We start from the raw sequence: 24,291 nt of genomic DNA, 5'->3' as shown, positions 1-24,291 counted from the left end.
TTTCATTAGGTCCCATTTGTTTATTTTTGTTTTTATTTCCATTTCTCTAGGAGGTGGGTCAAAAAGGATCTTGCTGTGATTTATGTCATAGAGTGTTCTTCCTATGTTTTCCTCTAAGAATTTTATACTTTCTGGCCTACGTTTAGGTCTTTAATCCATTTTGAGCTTATTTTTGGATATGGTGTTAGGGTGTGTTCCAATTTCATTCTTTTACATGTAGCTGTCCAGTTTTCCCAGCACCATTTATTGAAGAGGCTGTCTTTTCTCCATTGTATATTCTTGCCTCCTTTATCAAAGATAAGGTGGCCATATGTACGTGGGTTTATCTCTGGGCTTTCTGTCCTGTTCCATTGATCTATATTTCTGTTTTTGTGCCAGTACCATACTGTCTTGATTACTGTAGCTTTGTAGTATAGTGTGAAGTCTGGGAGCCTGATTCCTCCAGCTCCATTTTTCTTTCTCAAGATTGCTTTGGCTATTCGGGGTCTTTTGTGTTTCCATATAAATTGTGATATTTTTGGTCTGGTTCTGTGAAAAATGCCATTGGTAGTTTGATAGGGATTGCACTGACTCTGTAGATTCTTTTGGATAGTATAGTCATTTTCACAATGTTGACTCCTCCAATCCAAGAACATGGTAAATCTCTCCATCTGTCTGTATCATTTTAAATTTCTTTCATCAGTGTCTTATAGTTTTCTGCATATAGATCTTTTGTCTCCTTAGGTAGGTTTATTCCTCGGTATTTTGTTCTTTGTGTTGCAGTGGTAAATGGGAGTGTTTCCTTAATTCCTCTTTCAGATTTTTCATCATTAGTGTATAGGAATGCAAGAGATTTCTGTGCATTAATTTTGTATCCTGCTACTTTACCAAATTCATTGATTAGCTCTAGTAGTTTTCTGGTAGCATCTTTAGGATTCTCTATGTATAGTATCATGTCATCTGCAAACAGTGACAGTTTTACTTCTTCTTTTCCGATTTGGATTCCTCTTATTTCTTTTTCTTCTCTGATTGCTGTGGCTAAAACTTCCAACACTATGTTGAATAACAGCGGTGAGAGTGGACAACCTTGTCTTGTTCCTGATCTTAGTGGAGATGGTTTCAGTTTTTCACCATTGAGAATGATGTTGGCTGTGGGTTTATCATATATGGCCTTTATTATGTTGAGATAAGTTCCCTCTATGCCTACTTTCTTGATAGTTTTTATCATAAATTGGTGTTGAAATTTGTTGAAAGCTTTTTCTGCATCTGTTGAGATGATCATATGGTTTTTATCCTTCAGTTTGTTAATAGGGTGTATTACAGTGATTGATTTGCGTATATTGAAGAATCCTTGCATTCCTGGGATAAACCTCACTTGATCATGGTGTATGGTCCTTTTAAAGCGCTGTTGGATTCTGTTGGCTAGTATTTTGTAGAGGATTTTTGCATCTAAGTTCATCAGTGATACTGGCCTGTAGTTTTCTTTTCTTGTGACACCTTTGTCTAGTTTTGGTATCAGGGTGATGGTGACCTTGTAGAATGAGTTTGGGAGTGTTGCTCCCTCTGCTATATTTTGGAAGAGCTTGAGAAGGATGGTGTTAGCTCTTCCCTAAATGTTTTATAGAATTCACCTGTGAAGCCATCTGGTCCTGGGCTTTTGTTTGTTGGAAGATTTTTAATTGCTGTTTCAATTTCAGTACTTGTTATTGGTCTGTTTATGTTTTCTATTTCTTCCTGGTTCAGTTTCGGAAGGTTGTGTTTTTCTAAGAATTGTCCATTTCTTCCAGGTTGTCCATTTGATTGGCACATAGTTGCTTGCTATAATCTCTCATGATCCTTTGTATTTCTGCAGTGTCAGTTGATACTTCTCCTTCTTCATTTCTAATTCTGTTGGTTTGTGTCTTCTCCCTTTTTTTCTTGATGAGTCTGGCTAATGGTTTATCAATTTTGTTTATCTTCTCAAAGAACCAGCTTTTACTTTTATTGATCTTTGCTATTGTTTCCTTCATTTCTTTTTCATTTATTTCTGATCTGATCTTTATGATTTCTTTGCTTCTGCTAACTCTGGTATTTTCTGTTCTTCTTTCTCTAATTGCTTTAGGTGTAAGGTTAGGTTGTTTATTTGACATTTTTCTTGTTTCTTGAGGTAGGATTGTTTTGCCATAAACTTCCCTCTTCGAACTGCTTTTGCTGCATCCCCTAGGTTCTGGGTCGTCGTGTTTTCATTGTCATTTGTTCCTAGGTATTTTCTGATTTCCTCTTTGATTTCTTCATTGATCTCTTGTTTATTTAGTAGCATATTGTTTGGCCTCCATGTATTTGTATTTTTTACAGTTTTTTTTTTTCTGTAATTGATATCTAGTCTCATAACATTGTGGTTGGAAAAGATACTTGATACGATTTCAATTTTCTTAAATTTACCAAGGTTTGATTTGTGACCCAAGATATGATCTATCCTGGAGAATGGTCCATAAGCACGTGAGACACAAGTGTATTCTGTTGTTTTTGGATGGAGTGTCCTATAAATATCAATTAAGTCCATCTGGTTTAATGTGTCATTTAAAGCTTGTGTTTCCTTATTTATTTTCATTTTGGATGATCTGTCCATTGGTGAAAGTGGGGTGTTAAAGTCCCCTACTATGATTGTGTCACTGTCACTTTTCCCTTTTACGGCTGTTATCATTTGCCTAATATACTGAGGTGCTCCTATGTTGGGTGCACAAATATTTACAATTGTTATATCTTCTTCTTGGATCGATCCCTTGATCATTATGTGGTGTCCTTCTTTGTCTCTTCTAATAGTCTTTATTTTAAAATCTATTTTGTCTGATATGAGAATTGCTACTCCAGCTTTCTTTTGATTTCCATTTGCATGGAATATCTTTTTCCATCCCCTTACTTTCAGTCTGTATGTGTCCCTAGGTCTGAAGTGGGTCTCTTGTAGACAGCAAATATATGGGTCTTGTTTTTGTATCCATTCATCCAGTCTATGTCTTTTGGTTGGAGCATTTAATCCATTTGTATTTAAGGTAATTATTGATATGTATCTTCTTATTACCATTTTCTTAATTGTTTTGGGTTTGTTTTCATAGGTCTTTTCCTTCTCTTGTATTTCCTGCCTAGAGAAGTTCCTTTAGCATTTGTTGTAAAGCTGGTTTGGTGGTGCTGAATTCTCTTAGCTTTTGCTTATCTGCAAAGGTTTTAATTTCTCTGTCGAACCTGAATGAGATCCTTGCTGGGTAGGGTAATCTTGATTGTAGGTTTTTCCCTTTCATCATTTTAAATATGTCCTGCCACTCCCTTCTGGCTTGCAGAGTTTCTGCTAAGAAATCAGCTGTTAACCTTATGGGGATTCCCTTGTATGTTATTTGTTGCTTTTCCCTTGCTGCTTTTAATATTTTTTCTTTGTATTTAAATTTTGATAGTTTGGTTAATATGTGTCTTGGCGTGTTTCTCCTTGGATTTATCCTGTATGGGACTTTCTGTGCTTCCTGGAGTTGATTGACTATTTCCTTTCCCATATTAGGGAAGTTTTCAACTATAACCTCTTCCAGTATTTTCTCAGTCCTTTTCTTTTTCTCTTCTTCTTCTGGGACCCCTATAATTCGAATGTTGGTGCGTTTAATGTTGTTCCAGAGGTCTTTGAGACTGTCCTCAATTCTTTTCATTCTTTTTTCTTTATTCTGCTCTGCAATAGTCATTTCCACTATTTTATCTTCCAGGTCACTTATCCGCTCTTCTGTCTCGGTTATTCTGCTGATTCCTTGTAGAGAATTTTTAATTTCACTTTTTCTGTTGTTCATCGTTTGTTTGCTCTTTAGTTCTTCTAGGTCCTTGTTAAATGTTTCTTGTATTTTCTCCATTCTATTTCCAAGATTTTGGATCTTCTTTACTACCATTACTCTGAATTCTTTTTCAGGTAGACTGCCGATTTTCTCTTCATTTGTTTGGTCTGGTGGGTTTTTACCTTGCTCCTTCATCAACTGTGTATTTCTCGGTCTTCTCATTTTGCTTAACTTACTGTGTTTGGGGTCTCCTTTTCACAGGCTGCAGGTTCGTAATTCCTGTTGTTTTTGGTGTCTGTCCCCAGTGGGTAAGGTTGGTTCAGTGGGTTGTGTAGGCTTTGTGGTGGAGGGGACTGATGCCTGTGTTCTGGTGGATGAAGTTGGATCTTGTCTTTCTGGTGGACAGTACCATGTCTGGTGGTGTGTTTTGGGGTATCTGTGAACTTATTATGATTTTAGGCAGTCTCTCTGCTAATGGGTGGGATTGTGTTCCTGTCTTGCTAGTTGTTTGGCATGGGGTGTCCAGCACTGGAGCTTGCTGGTTGTTGAGTGGAGCTGGGTCTTAGCGTTGAGACGGAGATCTCTGGGAGCGCTCTTGCTGATTGATATTACCTGGGGCCGGGAGGTCTCTGGTGGTCCAATGTCCTGAACTCGGCTCTCCCACCTCAGAGGCTCAGGCCTGACACCTGGCTGGGGCACCAAGACCCTGTCAGCCACATAGCTCCTGTTGCTTGAGGATCCACATTTCTTCTGGAAAGGACATAAATCGGGCAATCTCACTTCAGGCCTAGCCCATCCACCTTTTCTCCCTTTGTGCTTAGTCTGTTTCACTTGCTCATAATGGGCCCCATGCAGAGGCCTTGCCCCCGGCCTTCAGACCAGAGCTCCTCGTGAAATGGCTGGGCCGACACCTCAGCTTGGGATGTGCACTGAAGCTCCTCACAGGACACTCAACTCCTGTGGGGTGTTTTTTATAAGGCCACTAATCCCATTTATGATGGCTCTAACCTCATGACCGTATCACCTCCCAAAGGTCCCACCACCAAATACCATCACATTAGGGATTAGGTTTCAATATATGAATTTTGGGGGGACACAAACATTCAGTCTATGGCACCCTGCCCACTGTATATCTTAAATGTCTTTGGACTAGTCCAATAGAGACCAATGTTATAGCCTCCTTACTACTCCCTCTCAATCTGTTTGCTGTGGGCAATCAAATGAATTGTCTTACAATGCAAATATGATTAACTCTATACCCCTACTCCCTGCCTCTCCAACCATTCAGTGACTTCTCATTGCTCTAATGATGAAGACATTAAACTCCTCAGGCCTGTAGTTGGGCTTTTTTTTTTTTTTTTTTTGCAGTCCACGGGCCTCTCACTGTTGTGGCCTCTCCCATTGCGGAGCACAGGCTCCGGACACGCAGGCTCAGTGGCCATGGCTCACGGGCCCAGCCGCTCCACGGCATGTGGGATCTTCCTGGACCAGGGCACAAACCCATATCCCCTGCATCGGCAGGTGGACTCTCAACCACTGCGCCACCAGGGAAGCCCTGTAGTTGGGCTTTTAACCATGATTCCATACTACCTCTCAGGTACAGAAATCATCAGCATATAGTTAAACCAGAAGTGTGAAAGTCACAGATATATATATAGAATGAATTCAAAAGAAGACTAAAGATGGAAACCCAAGAATCCCACCATTTAGCTGCTAGGTGGAGAGAGAACATAGAGATGGAAAGCCAAGATCTTTTCTAGGCATGGGAAATGTGTGTGCAGGTGGGACACATCCTGTTGAGTGTTACATGTGATTAAGAGCCCTGGATCATTCTCAAAATATTTGTGAAGACATGTGGATAAAAGGAGGATGCAGAAGTTGAACTTAAGAGATGAAAAGAATGTAGCAAACGTATTTCTCAATATGCACAGAAGAATTGAAATATGGGCAGAAACATTTGGGATACAATACAAGGAATTCACTATTTTATGCATCTACTCTATATTGAATTAATTAATATGCTATAAAAATGTCTAGGACACAGCTCTTAGAATTTTCCAGAATAAAGACAGTTAATGTAGAAGTTACATATTTTAATTTTTAGTCTTTTGCTTTTTACTGATTTCCTGGAGATATGGAATCAGCAAGTGCACTGGATTAGGAATCTGAAACTCAAAGGTTTGAATCCCAACTCTTGCACTTATTAGGTGTGTGGCTCTGATCAGTTTACTGTACTACTTTGAAGATTACATTCCTCTCTGTGAAATAGGGTAAGTCCACCCATTCCATAGGTGCTATGTAGTTTGAATTAAATAACATATGTATAGTAGCTGCTTCACAGTAGGTACTCCATAAATACCTCCTTTAAAAAAGTCATTTCTTCTTTGGTGAAGATAAATGGGAACATACTATCTAAGGGGTTGTCTTGTTTTTAAATATACTGAAGTTTCAAGGTAGTTTGCATGTCCATCTAAGTAGAGGGTCATCAGAGCAGTGGTTTTAAAAGTCTGGCTCAGGGACTCCTACATCAAAATCACCATGGTGACTGGTTAAACATGCACATTCCTGCCCTTCTTCCAAAACTTCTGGAAAGCAGGGCTAAGGCATCTGTATTTTAAAAAGCTCTCAGGCAATTTTTTGGCATGCTAACGTTTAAGGATTGTATTACAGAATCTTATTCATCTTTGTTTAATGAAATAAAATGCACCATTTATTGTCATCTTTGATGGAAGCTTAAGACAGTTGTCAAAACTATCAAATTAATTTATTTTATTCTTTTCAACTAAAGATTATTAAAAAGTGCCATTTGACTGCAGGGGAATGGATCCAGAGAGAAAAACTATAATCTAGACCTGATTTCTAAATATAATAGCTAGTTACATTAGACTATATAAGTTAAAATTAATTACAATTAAGTAAAATCAAAATTTCAATTCCTCAGGTGCACTAGCCACGTCTCAAGTGTTCCACAACCACATGTGGCTACTAGTTACCATACTGGATGGTGAAGGATAAACATTTCTATCATCACAGAAAGTTCTATTTCATAGTGCTGATCTCTAGGACACCATTTCCCAGCTTGACTCAAATATACTATTTTTTCAATTAACCAGATGCATTTGATATAGAAAAATTTAAGTCTTTTACTTTGCCAGAAACAAATGCAGAAATGATGTATAGACCTTCCTGCCTTTTCTGCAACCCTTCCTCCCCTTCGCCCCAAACCAAAACTCATTGTAGCCTTTTTGCCTATTTAACCCTTTATCAACTGCATGCTTGCAATTCAGTGGCTCTCTTTATGTACCCTTCTCACAGAAGACAACTTCCACAGGAGAACTGTGCTGATGGGAAGGCTCTACCCGGATAAAATTTCCCTGGATGGCTCGCCGACAATAAAGGTGCAAGGTGAACTATGTCTGTTCTATGGGCTGTAAGCTGCTGGGCTGGGCTCCTGGGAGGGTGGGAATCTCATGGTTCTTCCTGTAGAAGCTTCATTCTCCAGTGATCCACCTCTTCCTCTACCTCCCAGATGGCTTTCCTGTTAACACTTCTCCTTTCCCCCTGCTGGTGAATTTGTGTTTTAAGTGTAGGTGTTCAGTGCTGGGGTAGAAGCTGGGGGGCAAGAACAAACTGGGGAGGTGGTGCAGTTCTAAAATCCCCTTTCTTTGTGACTTATTTTCTACCTCAAGATCTGTTACCAGAGAATTAGGAAGCACAAAACAATTTGAACCCCACCACCCCTGAATCAACTATAACCCCACCACCTAGATAAAAGCTCTGTTGGTACTGTGGTGTTTATCTGTCTTTTCTCTATGTGATGACAATTCAGATCATAGTTTACATTTCTAAATAGTCAGCTTTTTTCCCACTTACCACGATATTATGAAATTTTCCTTTAACATTATAGTCTTTGAAAGCAAACTTAATTAATACAGATGTCCCATAATTTACTTTACCGTTGCCCTCATGTTAAAGTTGATTCCTGTATTTTTCATTAGAAATAATGTGACATCTATCAATGTATATAAATTTTGTGCATCTCTCTGAGTAGTAAGAAAAAAGAAACGCAGAAAGAGTTTTAGGTGAAGGGGTATTAATGTACTTGACATAGTTCCAAACTATCTTCTAGAAAGGCTGTAGCCATTTATACTCCCATAAATAGAAAATGTGAGTGTCCCACTTCACCTTTTCTAAAACTGGGTGATAGCTTAAAAACATCTATGCTAATTTGCTATAAAAATATTATATAAATTTTAGCTTTGTTGGTATTCCTTAAACTGTTGAGGCTTAACAGCTTTCATGCTTGTTGGGCACCTCTATTTTTGTCTTTTCTAAACAATGTGTTCTTTGTCTGTTTATCGAATTGAGGGTGGCTTTTCCTTTGCTTTTTGCACATTCTTCCAATTGTCTTATGAAGCCTGGTCTAGGGCTCTTTGATTCAGCACCCGCTCTTATGAAAGTGACTCTTTGGGAGAAATCCATCCTCTCTCCTTACCCTCTTTCAGCTCCCCGTGCTCTCCGGTTGTTCATCTCTTTTCCTATCAGACCCTGATCTCAAATGTCATCTATGGCAGTCTGTTCCACCTTAGCGGGATTTTAAATCACCTAATCACTCAGTGGAACACTCACTTATACTTCATCTCTCCTTATACAGCTAAAGGCCATAGCTTTTGTCAAAGATATCTGAAGCCTCAAATTTCCAGACCTAGAGTCCCAGTGCTGTCACCACAAAAAAAGAGGCTAAATCCAAGAACTGATGACGACTCAACTCATCCGTGGAGATAAACAATAAGAGAACATGAATGAGAAAGAATAAGGTATTACTGGAAGATAGAGTTATTTTTAGAAAGACAACAATTGCAAGAAAAGCCAAAATTAATTATAAATGAAAAACCAAAAGTTACTGACAAAGTGTTCATAGTTTGCTCATAACTTTTCTTAAAATTTGAACTTTTCTTGCATCTGTCTTTAAAGCTACTATTTCTCCATTAGGTATTTAGAAACCTAAGACAGGTATTTCTAAAAAGTCTCAGTTGAAAATTATTTAATGTGATTTAAAAAGGTAAATAAAAAATACCTTACCTTTGAAACTAGAAGTGAAATGATTTCTTTTACAGTGTTGTCAATCAAATCATCTATTTTCGAATGGTACTGCTGCTAGATATTAAAAGACAATGATGCATTAGTTGATGTGGACACAAAACTTTTGTCGTAAGTCAAATGTTTTAAAGCTACTAGTTATGGCATATCCGATTTATACAAAATGGCCATTTTGCACATTAGAAGAACAAAACCTTGAAAACGATCCACCCAATCAACAGTTTTTACATTGTGGGGTTTGAAAATTTTCCCATGTGCTCTGTTGAGTGAAGCAGCTAATGGGGTTATTATATAGATGAATTGAGTTCTTATTCTTATTCAGGAGAAGGAATGTGAAGGATACTTTTTGTCTTCTCCTCTATAATTAAGGTGGCTGTGTATTTTTCTAAAGGGTTGGTTTAGCTGGAGAAGCAAAAAGACTGGAAAAAGATTTAATTAATACAGCATTTCATGTCTGACAACTCTCATTCATAAGTTATTTTAAATGTGCTCTAGAAATAAAATGAGCTCCCAATTGTTCACACTGAAAGGACCTTTTTGTCAGCACAGGGAGCCGCAGTTTATACAATTCTTACAATACGCTCAAGCAAGGGCAAAATTAAAATTTCATCAACAAAGGTGATAGATGGTAACAAATTAATAGGCCATAAAAGGTATAATGAAACGGCACTCACTCCCCATAGTTTTATTACTGCTTCCTCTGAAAAAGACGCCTTTAAGTAAATGCAAAAAAGATGTATTTAAAATAAACCTGAAAGACTCTTTTTTTGCTTTCTTTAGAGAATACTAGAGAGTCCCCTTCTTAAGCTAGCAGGAGCTTCGGGCTTTGACAGTGTGTGAAGGCACACTTCACAGAGAATGTGACTTGTAAAGACTAACCCTATCTTGATGGTTCAAGGCTTCTTGCAACAGCTAACATAATGCATAGAGTAAAAGTACTCAGGTCAGTATAAACATTAGACCAACTTAACAGCTGCTGGGTGAATGGTTTCCAAAGATGTAAGTTTTTGAAAGCTATTTTTTCTTCTGAAAACATGTCTCAAAGTTTCCACACAGAACAAAACACCAACTTAGGTCTGCGTTGGAATACGCAGGAATGAGGTCTCCCCACAGGCTCTGACAGTTACAAGCCATCATTTACCTGCACAAATAATGAAGAAAGGAAGCATAATTTTGGAGCATGTGAATTATTTTCTTTTCCTGCTTGTGTGTGTGTATGCATGTGTATGTTGACAAGTGGTCTAAAATTAAGCACACATATATGAACAAGGAAATTTCTAGGCATGTATTCCACTCAGTGAAACAAAATACTAAGCGTCCATCTCACGTAAAGCCTTACTGATCCTCAAATTTGTGCTCCCCAAAGGACAAACAGAATGGAAACCTAGATGGGGGATTTCTACTGCTGTAGTACTGACACTTTTGCTTTCAGAACAGCTTGAAGAGAAGGAAAAGGGAAGAGAACAAAGAAAAGCAAGGCAGAAGAGGAAGAACCTGAAAAACCTGGCTGGTAGTTGAGATGTCCAGGAAGCCCCCCACAGATACAGGTACAAAAACATCACTTCCCCTGGCCCCCACCAGCTGAAACTGTTCCAATGCCTCGGCAGTGGAGGAGCTTATGCAAATGTGCTCAGCAGCTCTCCCTCCATGCACACACTCTTTTCAAATCCTTCTCTCTCCAAATTCGTGTCTGTGTAGCAGGAAGAGCTAAAATAGCAGCCTGAGGCTCCCTCCTCTTTGGGGTAGAATAAGAAAGGGATACAGGAGATGGGCTTCAAGCTTCTCTCATCCCTCTTACATGGAAAGTGCTACAGAACATTCAGGGGTTGAGGCGCCCGAACCTGCAAACAGTTCCATCTTCTTAAATATGCCTTATCCTCCATGTTCATCTCCCTTTGCCATAAACTTTATTTTTAACTCAAAAATAATGAAATGCCATCAGAAGGCTATTGGATATAAAATAGTAGAGCTTATACATGTTAAACTTTTGCATTGGACCGATTTTGTCAATTCTTAAAGTCAAGAGATGAGCCACTGAAGAGGCCATTTATATCTTTTTTATCGAAAGGCAGGGAAAGCCACAGACTCTAGGAGCCATCAAATTCTCCTGCTATACACATCTTTTGACTGCTGTTTTCTTTCATATCTAATCTAGCCAAAAGCAGAGATGGAGGGAAGGAGAGAGAGAGAGAGAGAAAGTCAAAAAGGAAGAAAGAGAATTACTATACATCTTAAATGTGTTACCTAGGGGGCAAACCCAAATAGTATAAGAGTTGCTAGATTTTTTAAATATGAGATTTTGCTACTGTAAATTTCTCTGATTAGCTCTTACACTAATTCTAAATCTGAAAGCTGTTGGGAACTTCCAGAGTCTGCTCTAGTTGCACAGTTGGTAGAGGTGGTCTAGGAGAACTGTGGGTGGAAATGGGGAGGTGGCCCGAGAATTCATAGTTTACATACATATTCTGCAAAGAGAATAGTTCAGAAATGCCACATACAGATAATAGATAATTAGGTAGAAAAAGTTATTCCTTAGGAGATCCAGATAGCTTCCAAAGACAAATACAGACGCATACAAAAACCTCAAAACAGGTAAGAAGAGAATTTATCTGGAGACATTTACATTTCCTAAGCTAAAACTGATAGGTTTTTCATTTAGATTAGCAGACCAAATTTTTGTGAAAAACTTGCAAACTTTTTCTCGGCAACCATAAAAGCCTATAAATAAAATTCCTATCAGGATATTTCAAGTTGGATCAGTGATTCTACAGACCAGGGTTTTGGTAACTTCCAGACCATTCTTAGACTAATTCTCCCCACATCTGCCCTCAAAAGTAAACCGCTGGTGCCTTGCTTCTCCAGTAGATGACTCCGAACTTAGATTAAGATGACCGTTGAGGAATTTTTACTTCACGGAGCCCAGGGAATTCAGATCAGGCACAGGTCTGAAATCCTGGCCCCCCTATATGTGGGTAAATATTCTCATTTCACCGGACTGTTCTCATGAGGAAACGCGCAAGAAACGAAGACTAATCAAATGCCACTGCAATCCAGCATTCTTAAAAGATTTTGGTCCTTCTGTTGGATTGGATTGTTCTGGTAACGGAAGTATTTTACTGCAACGGAGAACAAATCCCACATAAGTAGGGACTCCCGAGTGGCTCCATTAATGTGCTTCCATCTTCAATGGACGGACCATGAGGTACAGTGGTTCTCAGAGCATATGACTGCCTAAGGCCCACGCAGTCATCTGCTTTTCTGCAGGAATGGATAAGGAGGATTTCTAAACACTGGTGGTTTTCTGATCCCCACATCTGTCCCTGAGGGCCTGGCCTGAGATTGCTGACTCATTACACACAGCTGTCACAAGAGCAGATCATTCACTCACTAATCACTCCATTAAATGCTGTTCTGGGCTGTGGCCCAGAGTGCTTGCATCATTGTGTGCCACGTAAGAAAACAGAATCATAATTTAGGAGCCCAGAAGAGGCTTCACTGTGGGTAAGGAGCTGGGAAGGTTTTATCCCAGCAATGACGGTATAACAAATTTACTAGAGACTGTGGAGAGGTAATTCCCTTAAATTTAGAAAAAAAAAAAAAAAAATCTGCTAGGTTTACCAATGTAGTATATATTTTTATAAGGTTCCAAATTGTGTAATAATCTAGTTTTTCCAACAACTTTATTTGTTGCTTGCTATACAGTGGGGTCCGTTGGTTCACCTCTGTAGGTAATGTATTCACCACTTTGCAATAATTCCAAAACTTGTCTCAAACACGTACAGGGAGGAAAAGGCTGTGCAATTATGTGCATATATTTCCTGGAGATTAAAAGCAAAGTATAAAATACTTCTTTTGCATTGAAATTCTTGTTTACCACTTTTCAGGGTTGCTAATGAGTTTTACACCTGCACATTTTGAACTATATTAATTGTGTGAAAGTTGTGGGAAACTAATTGTCTCTGGTGAGAAGGTACAGGTGCAAACATAATGAACAATAGCAGATTACTCTTCAAAACCATCCACCTATTAATGTAAAGAATCATTTGACAATGCAACAATGTTTTGTCATTTGTGCCCGTTTTGCTTTCAGAGTCCTACAGTGAGTTGTTTCTTACAGAGGAGGATTTTTTTTTTTTTTTAAATGGGGGTAATATTTTTAAAGCAAAAAAAAAATCAGTCTGCTCATTCAACAAATATTTATTACGTGCCTGTCAGTATCAGGTACTGCAGTGCGTGTAAAAATAAGAACAAATGGATAAATTCAGTATTAATGGAAGAGGCAAGATCATTCTATCAACCTGATGAGAAATGGATGTGTGTATAAAGAGACTTAAGGCAATGTTCCCAAGCAGACAATCAAAGGCTTACATCTGGCTATAGAAAACCAAGAGAAGGTGGTTATGAGCCATTGAGAGCCAAGCCAGCTGCCTACTCATTCAGGTAATTAGAAATAATAAATCACATCATAAGAGATCAGAGAATAATTACTGAACACTCTACAACACATACCAGCTACTTAATGTGTCTGTATGGTTGTATGCTGTGGTATTAGAAACACATCTTTTCCCCCTGAATTGCTCAAAGAATGAAAGATGTGTACACGCACATAAGTTATGGCCACATAGTTAATGTTTATCTCTGGGTTAAAAAGTATGAAATTCACAAATAGTGGGCCTTCTCATCCTCCTAGCAGTTACTTAAGCCTTTCTGCTTGGATGAGAATTGTTAGCCCAGTGAAGAGTTGGTTCTGAATTTGATTCCCAGGTGTCAACTGTAAGACTTGTAAGATTTAACATATTCGTAGAGCACAAAAGCATTTGACCTATTAAAAAATATTTAGTCAATCCTGTAGGTATAAAAGGTTTTCTTTTTTTTGAAAATTTTAGATTTTATTGTCTCATTAGATATAATTTTTTGATAAGAACATGATTAAGATATAGTTCTATGTTTTTTTTTTTTTTTAAAGATGACTGGTTTGAACAAGAAACAAAGTGGTTCAGCAACTTGTGTTCACTGAATACCTGAACACTACAGAACAATGAACTTTGGGTGCATTAAAAATCAGTGAGAAATCCATAATGCGTGAATCCTTCTGGAGAAGGATTTTTTTTTTTTATATTGGAGTATAGCTGCTTTACAATACTGTGTCAGTTTATACTGTACAGCAAAGTGAATCAGCTATATGTATAAATATATCCCCTCTTTTTTGGATTTCCTTCTCATTTAGGTCATTAGTTATCTATTTCATACATAGTATCAATAGTGTATGTATCATACAGTCAATCCCAATCTCCCAATTCATCCCACCACCACCACCACCCCCTGCTTCCCCCTTGGTGTCCATACGTTTGTTCCCCATGTCTGTGTCTCTATTTCTGCTTTGTAAATAAGATCATCTATACCCATTTTTTCAGATTCCACATATATGTGTTAATATATGATATTTTTCTCTTTCTGACTTACTTCACTCTGTATGACTGTCTCTAGGTCCATCCATGTCTCTACAAATGACCCAATTTTGTTCCTTTCTATGGCTGAGTAATATTCCATTGTATATATGTACCACATCTTCTTTATCCATTCCTCTGTTGATGGACATTTAGGTTGCATCCATGTCCTGGCTATTGTAAACAGTGCTGCAATGAACACTGTGGTACATGACTCTTTTTGGATTATGGTTTTCCCTGGGTATATGCCCAGTAGTGGGATTGCTGGGTCATATGGTAGTTCTATTTTTAGTTTTTTTAAGGAACCTCCCTACTGTTCTCCATAGTGGCTGTGTATCAATTTACATTCCCACCAACAGTGCAAGAGGGTTCCCTTTTCTCCACACCCTCTCCAGCATTTATTGTTTCTAGATTTTTTGATGATGGCCATTCTGACTGGTGTGAGGTGATACCTCATTGCGGTTTTGATTTGCATTTTTCTAATGATTAGTGATGTTGGGCATCCTTTCATGTGCTTCTTGTCCATCTGTATGTCTTCTTTGGAGAAATGTCTATTTAGGTCTTCTACCCATATTTTGATTGGGTTGTTTGTTTTTTTGATATTGAGCTGCATGAGCTGTTTGTATATTTTGGAGAGTAATCCTTTGTCAGTTGCTTAATTTGCAAATATTTTCTCCCATCCTGAGGGTTGTGTTTTCATCGTGTTTATGGTTTCCTTTGCTGTGCAAAAGCTTTTAAGTTTCATTAGGTCTCATTTGTTTATTTCTAAAAGGTTTTCAAACTGTATTCCTCCTGAGGTTCTGGGTAGTACCTCAAGAAAACCTTGTGTCAGGGAGGAAGAAGGCTCCTGACACAGGCCTGCCTCTTCCCTGCCTCTGATGATGGTTACATCCCACACCATGAGTGGGAGGAAAGGCTGTTACCATGGTGGGCATGTCCCTCACTGAAATCCACATCTGGGTTCTTCTGTATGAAGTGACCTTAAGAGTTGCCTCCTGGTCCTCAAATTTAGAGGTCACCCTCATATATGCTATATGTCATCCAAAGCCCCAAACTCTAAATTCTTCTAGTATTAATGAAAGTACATAATACAGGTATATGCATCTTGAAAATGTTAACTATCACTCTGCTTCTGAATTTATTTAGAATTTAAAGGAGGGTGAATTCATTTGGTTTAAAATAATCTTATCTTTAAAAATTTTAAAGTAGTTTGCTGATTCTGCAGCTTAACAGGGAAGAAACATTCCCCTTGACACTATTTAAGGTATAAGTATCTACACGTGTTTTAATGAGTCATTGGGTATTGCTATGTAGTGTTATACGCAGAAACCAAAAACCTGAAAATGGAATTAATTATATTATTTTAATTTGAAAAGATGAAAATAAAAAATGTACACATACGAAAATAATAATTCAAATGATAATGTGCTTTTTTTAAAAAAAAGAAACTTACCCACTGACTACCAAACTGGATCATGCCATGGGGGGGAAAAGAAAAGATGATGAAGGAGAACATAAGGGAAAAATAAAGAAATGATGAAAAGGTAATTACCATGGGAAAAGATGCAATAAAACATCAACTTAAACAAATAATCTAAGAAAAAGAGATCCATTTCACCCACTCACCACTCTCAACAAAAATAAATCATGGGGTAAAATAAACTGTATTTCTGAGTATAGAATCAAACAAAATAGAAATCAAATTGAAACAATGGGGTATTTATTGAAGAAAAGCAAAGCCCGATCTTTAAGTACATTTCTACTTGATGTTTAAAAGAAATGGAAACTTTTGTGTAAATAAAATATTTCATGCCCTATTTTCTGTGGCCTGTTTTTTGTACGCAAACTCTGGATACTCTATATTTGTATAAACAAAGTAAGTAGCTTTCTAGCTTTCTCATTTGCTTGTGAAAAGCAAGGTTTATGTAAATACACAACACCTAAGCCGTTAAAAGATATATCTGAAATTCAATGGCCACTTGTAAAATTTTGGGCAGTCTTTATATTAAAAAGAAGAAATTGACAAGAGCAAAGGATAAAGGGGCATTCCATTATTATAGTAAAGATCAAACACTTGTATGGGGGAACTTGGTCTTTTTAATCTAGTCAAGTGAGAGACTTCTAGAAACAGAATCCTCCTCCACCAGGGCACCCAGTGGTGCATTTCCACATGGGACATTCAGTCTCCACTTACCTCCTGTCCTCCATCCAGGGCACAGAGTTTGGTGCTTTGCTTTTTGGCATCAACTAATACATTAAACATTGTACACACAGAGGCTGGGATGCGCAAGTCAGTTGTTTTGCTTGCCTTTTGCAGCTTGAGTTCGAATGCAGTTCTTGTTCTATTCATTAAAACATGAATTCAGAGTAAGAACTTCTGACATATGTCCCACCTGTTTTGTAAAAGTGAAATCAAAACTACAAGATGCTAATTTAAAACATGCAGATATGGGGTGTGGCATTGCCTGGCAGCTAGGAGGTAGGATGCTCTTCTTTTCAGGTGTCTCGTACGAAAAGATCAGACTGTGGTATTTTCTATTAAACATAGTTTTTGCAGTCGCTCAGACAATATTTCTACCCAAATGAAGCTATTTGTTACATCTAGTGTGTACTTTTCATGGAAAAACCTCATAGTTGCGCTTAACTGTCTGAATGAATATCCAAGTAGAAAAATCACCTGCTTCTCTATGTTAAAGCAGAACAAATCCTCTGTGTGAGTGTTCACCACATCAAAAAAAAGGACAAGTCTAGAAAACACTAAAACACCATAATCAGTGTGCAATGGAGAATGTGTAATTCTTTTATGTCATTTAGTTTCTCTTTCAAATACCTGAAGTTGCATTTAGGTTTTTTAAAGAAACTGCATAACAGGTAGTTTGGAAATGGTTTTGCTAAAGTATCCAAAGAATATCCATAGATTTGATACATCAGAATCACAGATGACGAACATGAGTTTTTTTAAACATTAAATAATCTAATTCATGGCCTTGCTTTACAAAGCCATTAAACATTATTCTAAAGACAGGATTTTTCTTGCTTTAAAGAATTCAGGATTATTAATTGCTCCAACCAGAATTTGTTATTCCCGTATGCTGCCCTCATTGTTCTTGCACATATTGTGAACAAGGGCAATGGGGAAAACAATGCCAATTAGGATGCAATACTGATTTTGTAAAAAGTATTAAAGAAAAGGAAAGCACACGTGGAAGAATCCAAAGCCTCATAACTTATTTCTGGTTAAGTTGCGAAAGAATGTAAATAGATACTCGGAATTCATCCGATGTGGATAGAGAATGCCAAAAAACAGAACAATTGATGGCAATGATCATCCATGGAGTTTGCCATGTCATTTCACAGCACACAGACACAGTAAGTAATGCATAAAGTACTTAACAGATCTCCTCCATATGTCTCAGGAAGTATTGCTTTGGGAATTTAAAGCACAGTATTCCCAGAGGATAATAAGCACAACAGAAAGGATTAATACGGTATGGGTGCTATTGATGAGGGTAATGGTTAGGAGGCCCGAGAAAAAGTAGCAGGCCAATTTTATCAATTACATGGGTCCCCAGAATTCAGGTCAAAGGATCTAATGTCCTTGAAATTTCGGAAAAGTGGTACATGTTGAAACCTTCCTTGTGACAATTATATAGAAGAGACTTGGTGTAAAGTGGTATTTTGGGAGTCGGCAGAGTAAGCAGCAACTTGAAAATACATGTCTACCTTTTGACACAGGCCTCTATCATATCACTGGCCATTAGTTTAAGTCTTTGCTCTAAGTGATGGGCAAATTCTTGTTCTGGCCAGTGAAGATCAAATACAAACATTTGCAGTGCATCAAGTTTCCAAAAGAGGTCTTCTGATGTTGCTGAGCCATTGCTAGAAGAAAAGGGAAAAATGAAGAACATCGTGAACTTCCACTGTTAGCTGCCTCACCAATCCATTGTTTCTTCTTTTCTGTATCACTTGCCATCAAAACATTGTTTCTTCTTTTCTGTATCACTTGCCATCAGTGAAGAAATACTACGTAAACCCCCTAGTGATCAATATTTTCTTTGTTCAACCTTCTAATTTTCCCCTTTCACGTCTTCTTTTTTTTTTTTTTTTTTCACTTCTTCTTAATGAATAAGGCAAGAAGAACAAAATGGAAATATAGTAGTAGGGTTTCATTAAAAAGGGGTAAAATGAATAATGATTCTTTACTAAGGAAATCAAATTATATACATAGGAACAAACATCTTAAATTGTTCTTTACCAATCTCTAGGATAAAGATAAAATACACATTTCCTCCTAGATATTCAGAAAAGTATGTTTTATGCAAGAAAATTAATATAACAGCAACTAGCAGCTTTATTTAACTCATGCATATGTGCCTCTGTCATCATGATGACAGCCATGATGATGGCTTCTGTTTATCTGTAGGTATGTAGCCTTCAGGGCCTTAAATTTCTCAGTTACAGGTAAAGGTGAAACAGGTGCTGGGAATGAAGTAACAGGCTGGGTAGGGAAGCAAATCTTACTTTTACTTTGAAATGCTTTGTGCCTTTTCTCGTTCATAATCAAACCTAACTTAGTACCAGGTATGGTCTAACAGAGAAAAGATATTCAAGGTGCTCTCAAGTTGGAGTACCATCATATATTTCAGGTCCTTCCATCTATCTAACCCTGGAGCCAAGGTCTGCTACGCATTCACTACTACGGTAACGTTACTCTAGGGACCATATTTTCACACCATGTGAGAAGGTAATTTGTGTCAGAGTATATCATATTTGAGTAAAGGATGATATTATTACTTTTCATTAAGCAAGTATACAGCCTAATGGGAAAATAGATGATTTGAAAATAAAATATTCCTATGTATACTGAAACTTAATTGTAAAAGAGAACAAAAGAAAAAGAAAAAAACAAAAACTGCTGTATGATTTATTTCTGCTTAGCTTCCCAACATTTTAACATACACTAACCTAAAATTTATATTTTAGGTTTGTAAAAGAAAAATATTAAAATAAAATTAACTTATCACAAGGGCATGGTAGAAAAATTTTATAAAAAAGGAAAGTCTTTTAAATAACCACATTGTTTAGCTAAATATATCTTAATTAGCCAGCGTAAAAACAATCACCTCCTGCTCTGGCTAATTAAAAGCTTATTTCTGCCCTGCAGCGCCCAGCATCTTCGCTCCATCACCAATCTACTGTGCTTTCCTCCTCCCATTTTGCCAGTAATTCCTCATGATCTCCTCGTCTAGCCAAGACGTCCTCAGAGTTAAATTCTCAAGGGAACGATCACAGCAAAGCAGTGAACACTACCCATAGCACTTCCCTCACTTAATATCTCCAAACCTTAATATTCAGTGCCCCAAATGTATCATTAAACAAAAGAACCAGACAACCATGCTGACATTGCTGTAAAAAATGTCTGCGAAAACACTAGAGTCAATTTTCCATTTTGCCATTTATATAATAAAAAAATAAGAGAAAAAAGTCCTGAAGCAAAATCCTCCTGTACATCTGTAGTGTACAATTTAGTAGACAGAGGAACTATGTTTTAAGAGCTATTGAATATAATTATCAAAGAAGCAAATCTACTTCTTATAATTTTCTAATTTGGAGGAATATAAGTAACAGCACAACAAAACAACAGCAACAAAAGCCACCATCAAAACAAACCCCCAAATAGTAAAGGTAGAATTCTATTAAAAATGGACTTTCTCATCGTATGTGACAATTAAATCTTTATAGAGAAGATGGATATATGTTTTTTTCTGTTCTTTGATGTTATGGTGAGATTCTGAATGATACATGTGCTTAATTGGGAATGTAATTAAGATAACAAGAGTTTGTTATAATCAAATAGATGAAAAAATGTAAATAGGTTTTCTCTCAAGCTGGCATGTATAACCCGCAATTTATTCAGAGCTTTTTCATTTTAAAATTATTTCTAATCAGTGACCTATCCCTCGAAGTATTAGTAACAGATTAAAGAATTCAAACGCGAAAAATGGAGTCTGAGATCATTTTCTCAGAATGCCAGCAGTAAACTTACCTGACTGGCATTCACTTCTAGAGCGAAAAAACCCAGAATGAAGATTTTATATACAGCGAGAGATTTGGAGGAGCACCTCTTAAGGTGATTTATACATGAGTATGTAGAGATGCATCTTCAGACTCATGGATAGTTTGGTATTATTTCTCTTTATCAGTAGTTGTATTTTTAACTCCTTATATATGTGAAATGGGATTTTTTTCTTGTTATTTAATGCTTTATAAGAAAAGTTAAAAAAAACTTTGCAATGACATCAGAACATTATCAGTAATTCTGGCCACCTTGACACAAAGCCTAGTGTTGAAAACCTTGGCAGGTAAAGATAATGGTAACTAACTTGTAAAACATAATTTTTTATTTGCCCAGGATGATGAAAGTAGAAGCACTTTATTTACAAAGTCACAATTTGTTATAAAGACAGGACATTCCTGTCCTGAGACAGGTTATTTTTAAAAAGGGGCTCCTAATAATGAGATTTAGGGCTCACATATATCTCAAAGCTAATAGAGTAATTACAAAAAACCCCCACTAAATTTCACAAGGCAGTGCCCAAAATAGTGTTCTTCATTAAAATCAAGGATGTTAAACAGATGGGAAATGAGGAAGAAGAGTTAAATTAGAAAACCATGTAAAGAAGTACAAAAAAAAAAATCATAAACTTAGAAAGGTTCACTACACTTCCTAGATAACTGAGGACACACAGACACCACTTGTAAAGCCCAAAGCATTTGCTTGTAAGAAAAAGATTCACATGTAACCTAATATCTTAATAATTATTATGAGTATAGTGTTGATGTTTAATTTGGAGAAAAACTGCCAAACTATTTTGCAAATTATCATTCTCTTCCTTGGTCTTTGTTTCTCTCTCTTTTTTTGGATTATATGCAGATTAGACTGGGAATAGATTTGACATGTGGTGATGGGATAGGTTTTGGATGTTGGACAACTTTTTAATCAGTATATTCTCTGGAAGCAAAATATATTAATAATCGGAGTGAGAGCTTTGGAGTCAAGCAAACCTGGGTCCAAATCTTGTCTTTGTCATTTGCTTACTGTGAGACACTCGTAAGTTTTGCCTTTTGACTTCTTTGTGACTTAGTTTCCTTAACTGTAAAATAGGGAAAGTGACATTTACCTCACAGGGTTGTTACAAAGCTTAACCGAGATAAAGAATTTGGCACTTTATATAACAACTTCTCTATAAATGGTAGCTAATTTTCTTCTTATAATTATTATTCTTTCTAGCTGACTTCATGAGAGACCTTGTACAAAGCACGGGCTGTTATTGAGTTCATTTGATTGCTGTGGGGCTCATACTTTTGACAACCATACAGTTATGAGTAATAATGATGACTGACGATAATGTAATAATAATTATAGTAATAACAATCATAATGTAGAACAGGAGTGGTTATCATCTATCGAGACCCTGTGCTGTGCCAGGCACTTTTCAGTTTTTTAAAAAATTCTCACAAAAAACGTCTTTAAGTTAGGTGTCATAACCATTTTAGAGTTGAGGAAACTGAGGCAAAGGAAGACTTAACAATGAATAAGCTGGGATCTAAATGTGGGGCTGATTGATTTCAAAGCCCATGTCCTTTTCACTTTAATGACTCTTGGTTACTGAATCTGCAATAGGTAGGCTCAGCAAAATGTGGAGTTAATAAATATGGTTTGTAATGATATAAAGATTACTTAGGGCTCCCCTGGTGGCGCAGTGGTTGAGAGTCCGCCTGCCGATGCAGGGGACACGGGTTCGTGCCCTGGTCTGGGAAGATCCCACATGCCGCGGAGCGGCTGGGCCTGTGAGCCATGGCCTCTGAGCCTGCGCGTCCAGAGCCTGTGCTCCGCAACGGGAGAGGCCACAACAGTGAGAGGCCCATGTACCGCAAAAAAAAAAAGATTACTTAAAAATAACAAGGTGCATCAAATGATATATGAAAGGACAAAAGAAGAACTTGTTGGTACTGAGAAACAAAGGACAACCCATTCTCTGCAGCCTGCATTATTATTTCTTTAAAGGTGAGACTAAGATTAAAGCAGAAAAAGATTATGTTCTTGAAACTGTTCTTACAAATAGGTTTTTCTACATATACAAGATAAATCAAGTGGCAGTAACAAAGCTGGAGCCAACTAAGGATCCTGGAGATACATACCAACCGTTAACCACACTGCTTGTCTGAATATGGAGAACTCTGGTTATACCACTTAGACTGGAGTCTACAACCTGGGTCACAAAATGACCCTTGCCCCACAGATTACATATGAACGACATCAAACCAGTGAGTATTTTTTTTTAAAAATCTATATTATTTATCATTGATATGCTAAGCTTAGCTTAATAGCTTCAAAAACTCAAAACAAATAAAATCAAACATAGTATTCCTCAACCAATGATAAATGCCATGCAATCTAAACACATCTGCACAGAATACAGCCCAGGCCATGCACCAGCTAACACACCACCAGGAAATAAGTGAGGGATACACACGTGGACTCATATAAAGAAGCCATCCACGAAGGAGTAGAAAAGCTAGGAATCTGTGGAAGATTAAGAGGCAGACTTGGAACTTTTGGAAGAGCTACATTGGGAAGACTGTTGGCGATATTCCTGTAAAGAAACAAACAACGTGGGAAGGGACCACCATAAGCAACAACTACAGATGGCCACGTGTAAAGTCATAAGGTCAGCATAGAAGAGACAGGGGCTCTGTGGACACTAGGCAAGATACCTACTTGACAGGCTGCCATGTCTCTTGCTCAAAACCTCTGTGAATTGACTGGGCGATGGAGGACTCCATGAGATCCACGTAGCGGACAACCAAGGGCACAAAGATTTCTTGCAAGTGTTTATGAAATTTTCCATTACATAGAAGTGCTGAAATAGTCAAGCAGAAACAGTGTTTGTCAGAGGGATAATATCAGGCATTTGGAAAATATGGACGAAAAACTTTTCTGGCAAGAGTCTGACACAGAACCAATAAAATACAGAGGTCTGGCCCCTCATATTGGATATCGTGTCATGAAAATTGATCAAGAAGTACAATTGACCTCCTATATATGGCTGTCAAAACCACAGATAGATTATATCTCTATAAAATGTTCCTGCCAGGTGGTATGGTTTTATTTTCTAAGAGGTTTAGCACACGAGACATCTGACCACTTGCTGGAGATTCAAGGGAGCTGCCGAATTCCCTGAAGGTCTTGACACGTGTAAATACAGCAATTAAACAGAGTTAGAATACCTGTGGTATGCTGTGTATCACAGAAGAGCTAAACCTGTTGAATTCTAAGAGATAAGTTTGATTGCTTCTAAGAGATACACTAGTTTAATTCAGCAAGAGGGTGACTGTGGCCTTGCGAATGGCTATTCTGCTTCATGAACTTTTTAGTTATTTGTGGATTTTCTTCTTAGGCATTTACTTTTTCACATGGGTATTAAAAAAGTCAGCATATCACATGCATTTTTTAGTTGTCCGTTAGTCTTCACTGAATTATGATATAGGACATCCAACCTGAAGCCGTTGCAGACGTCTAAGAATTTGCACTACTGGGACAGGACTGCTGGACAAGATGCACTTACCTCCACTAAAAGATGGCTGCTTTCTATGCACAGGTCATAGTTTTATTAGAACACAGGTCAGTGCTGTAGACTGAATGTGTCTCTCCCAAATTCATATGTTGAAATCCTAACTCCCAGTATGATGGTATTAGGAGATGGGATCTTTGGGAGATGATCAGGTCTAGGGCAGAGCCCTCAAGAACAGGATTAGGATCCTTATCAAAGAGACCCCAGAAACATTCCCTTGACCCTTTCACCCTTGAAGATACAGTGAGCAGACAGCTGTCTGTGAGCCAGGAAATCTAGCTCTCCCCAGACACTGAATCTGCTAGTGCTTTGCGTACCGCAAAAAAAAAAAAAAAAAAAAAAAAA

The 24,291-nt window shown here is 37.6% G+C and overlaps 1 protein-coding gene across 9 annotated transcripts in view; it reads right to left on the bottom strand.

Moving 5' to 3' along the window:
• The window catches only part of CADPS2 (calcium dependent secretion activator 2), a 490,835-nt gene that overhangs the window by 46,782 nt on the left and 419,762 nt on the right, over window positions 1-24,291 (bottom strand). For 4 of the 9 annotated variants that reach the window (XM_024757759.1, XM_024757760.1, XM_024757763.1 and 1 more), the window contains 5 exons: window positions 23,094-23,235; window positions 18,035-18,190; window positions 16,506-16,653; window positions 15,765-15,779; window positions 8,847-8,921 (listed from right to left, as the gene is read on the bottom strand). In XM_024757759.1, the coding sequence (XP_024613527.1) occupies window positions 8,847-8,921; window positions 15,765-15,779; window positions 16,506-16,653; window positions 18,035-18,190; window positions 23,094-23,235 (536 nt within the window). The remainder of the gene's footprint in view (window positions 1-8,846; window positions 8,922-15,764; window positions 15,780-16,505; window positions 16,654-18,034; window positions 18,191-23,093; window positions 23,236-24,291) is intronic. The other 5 variants (XM_024757764.1, XM_024757761.1, XM_024757768.1 and 2 more) reach the window with 2 other exon arrangements.

This window comes from Neophocaena asiaeorientalis, unplaced genomic scaffold (assembly GCF_003031525.2).
Source record: "Neophocaena asiaeorientalis asiaeorientalis breed wild unplaced genomic scaffold, Neophocaena_asiaeorientalis_V1.1 scaffold116, whole genome shotgun sequence".
NCBI lineage: Eukaryota > Metazoa > Chordata > Mammalia > Artiodactyla > Phocoenidae > Neophocaena > Neophocaena asiaeorientalis.
Note: the sequence above shows the minus strand (reverse complement) of the source record. Positions and strands in the feature narration are given on the sequence as shown.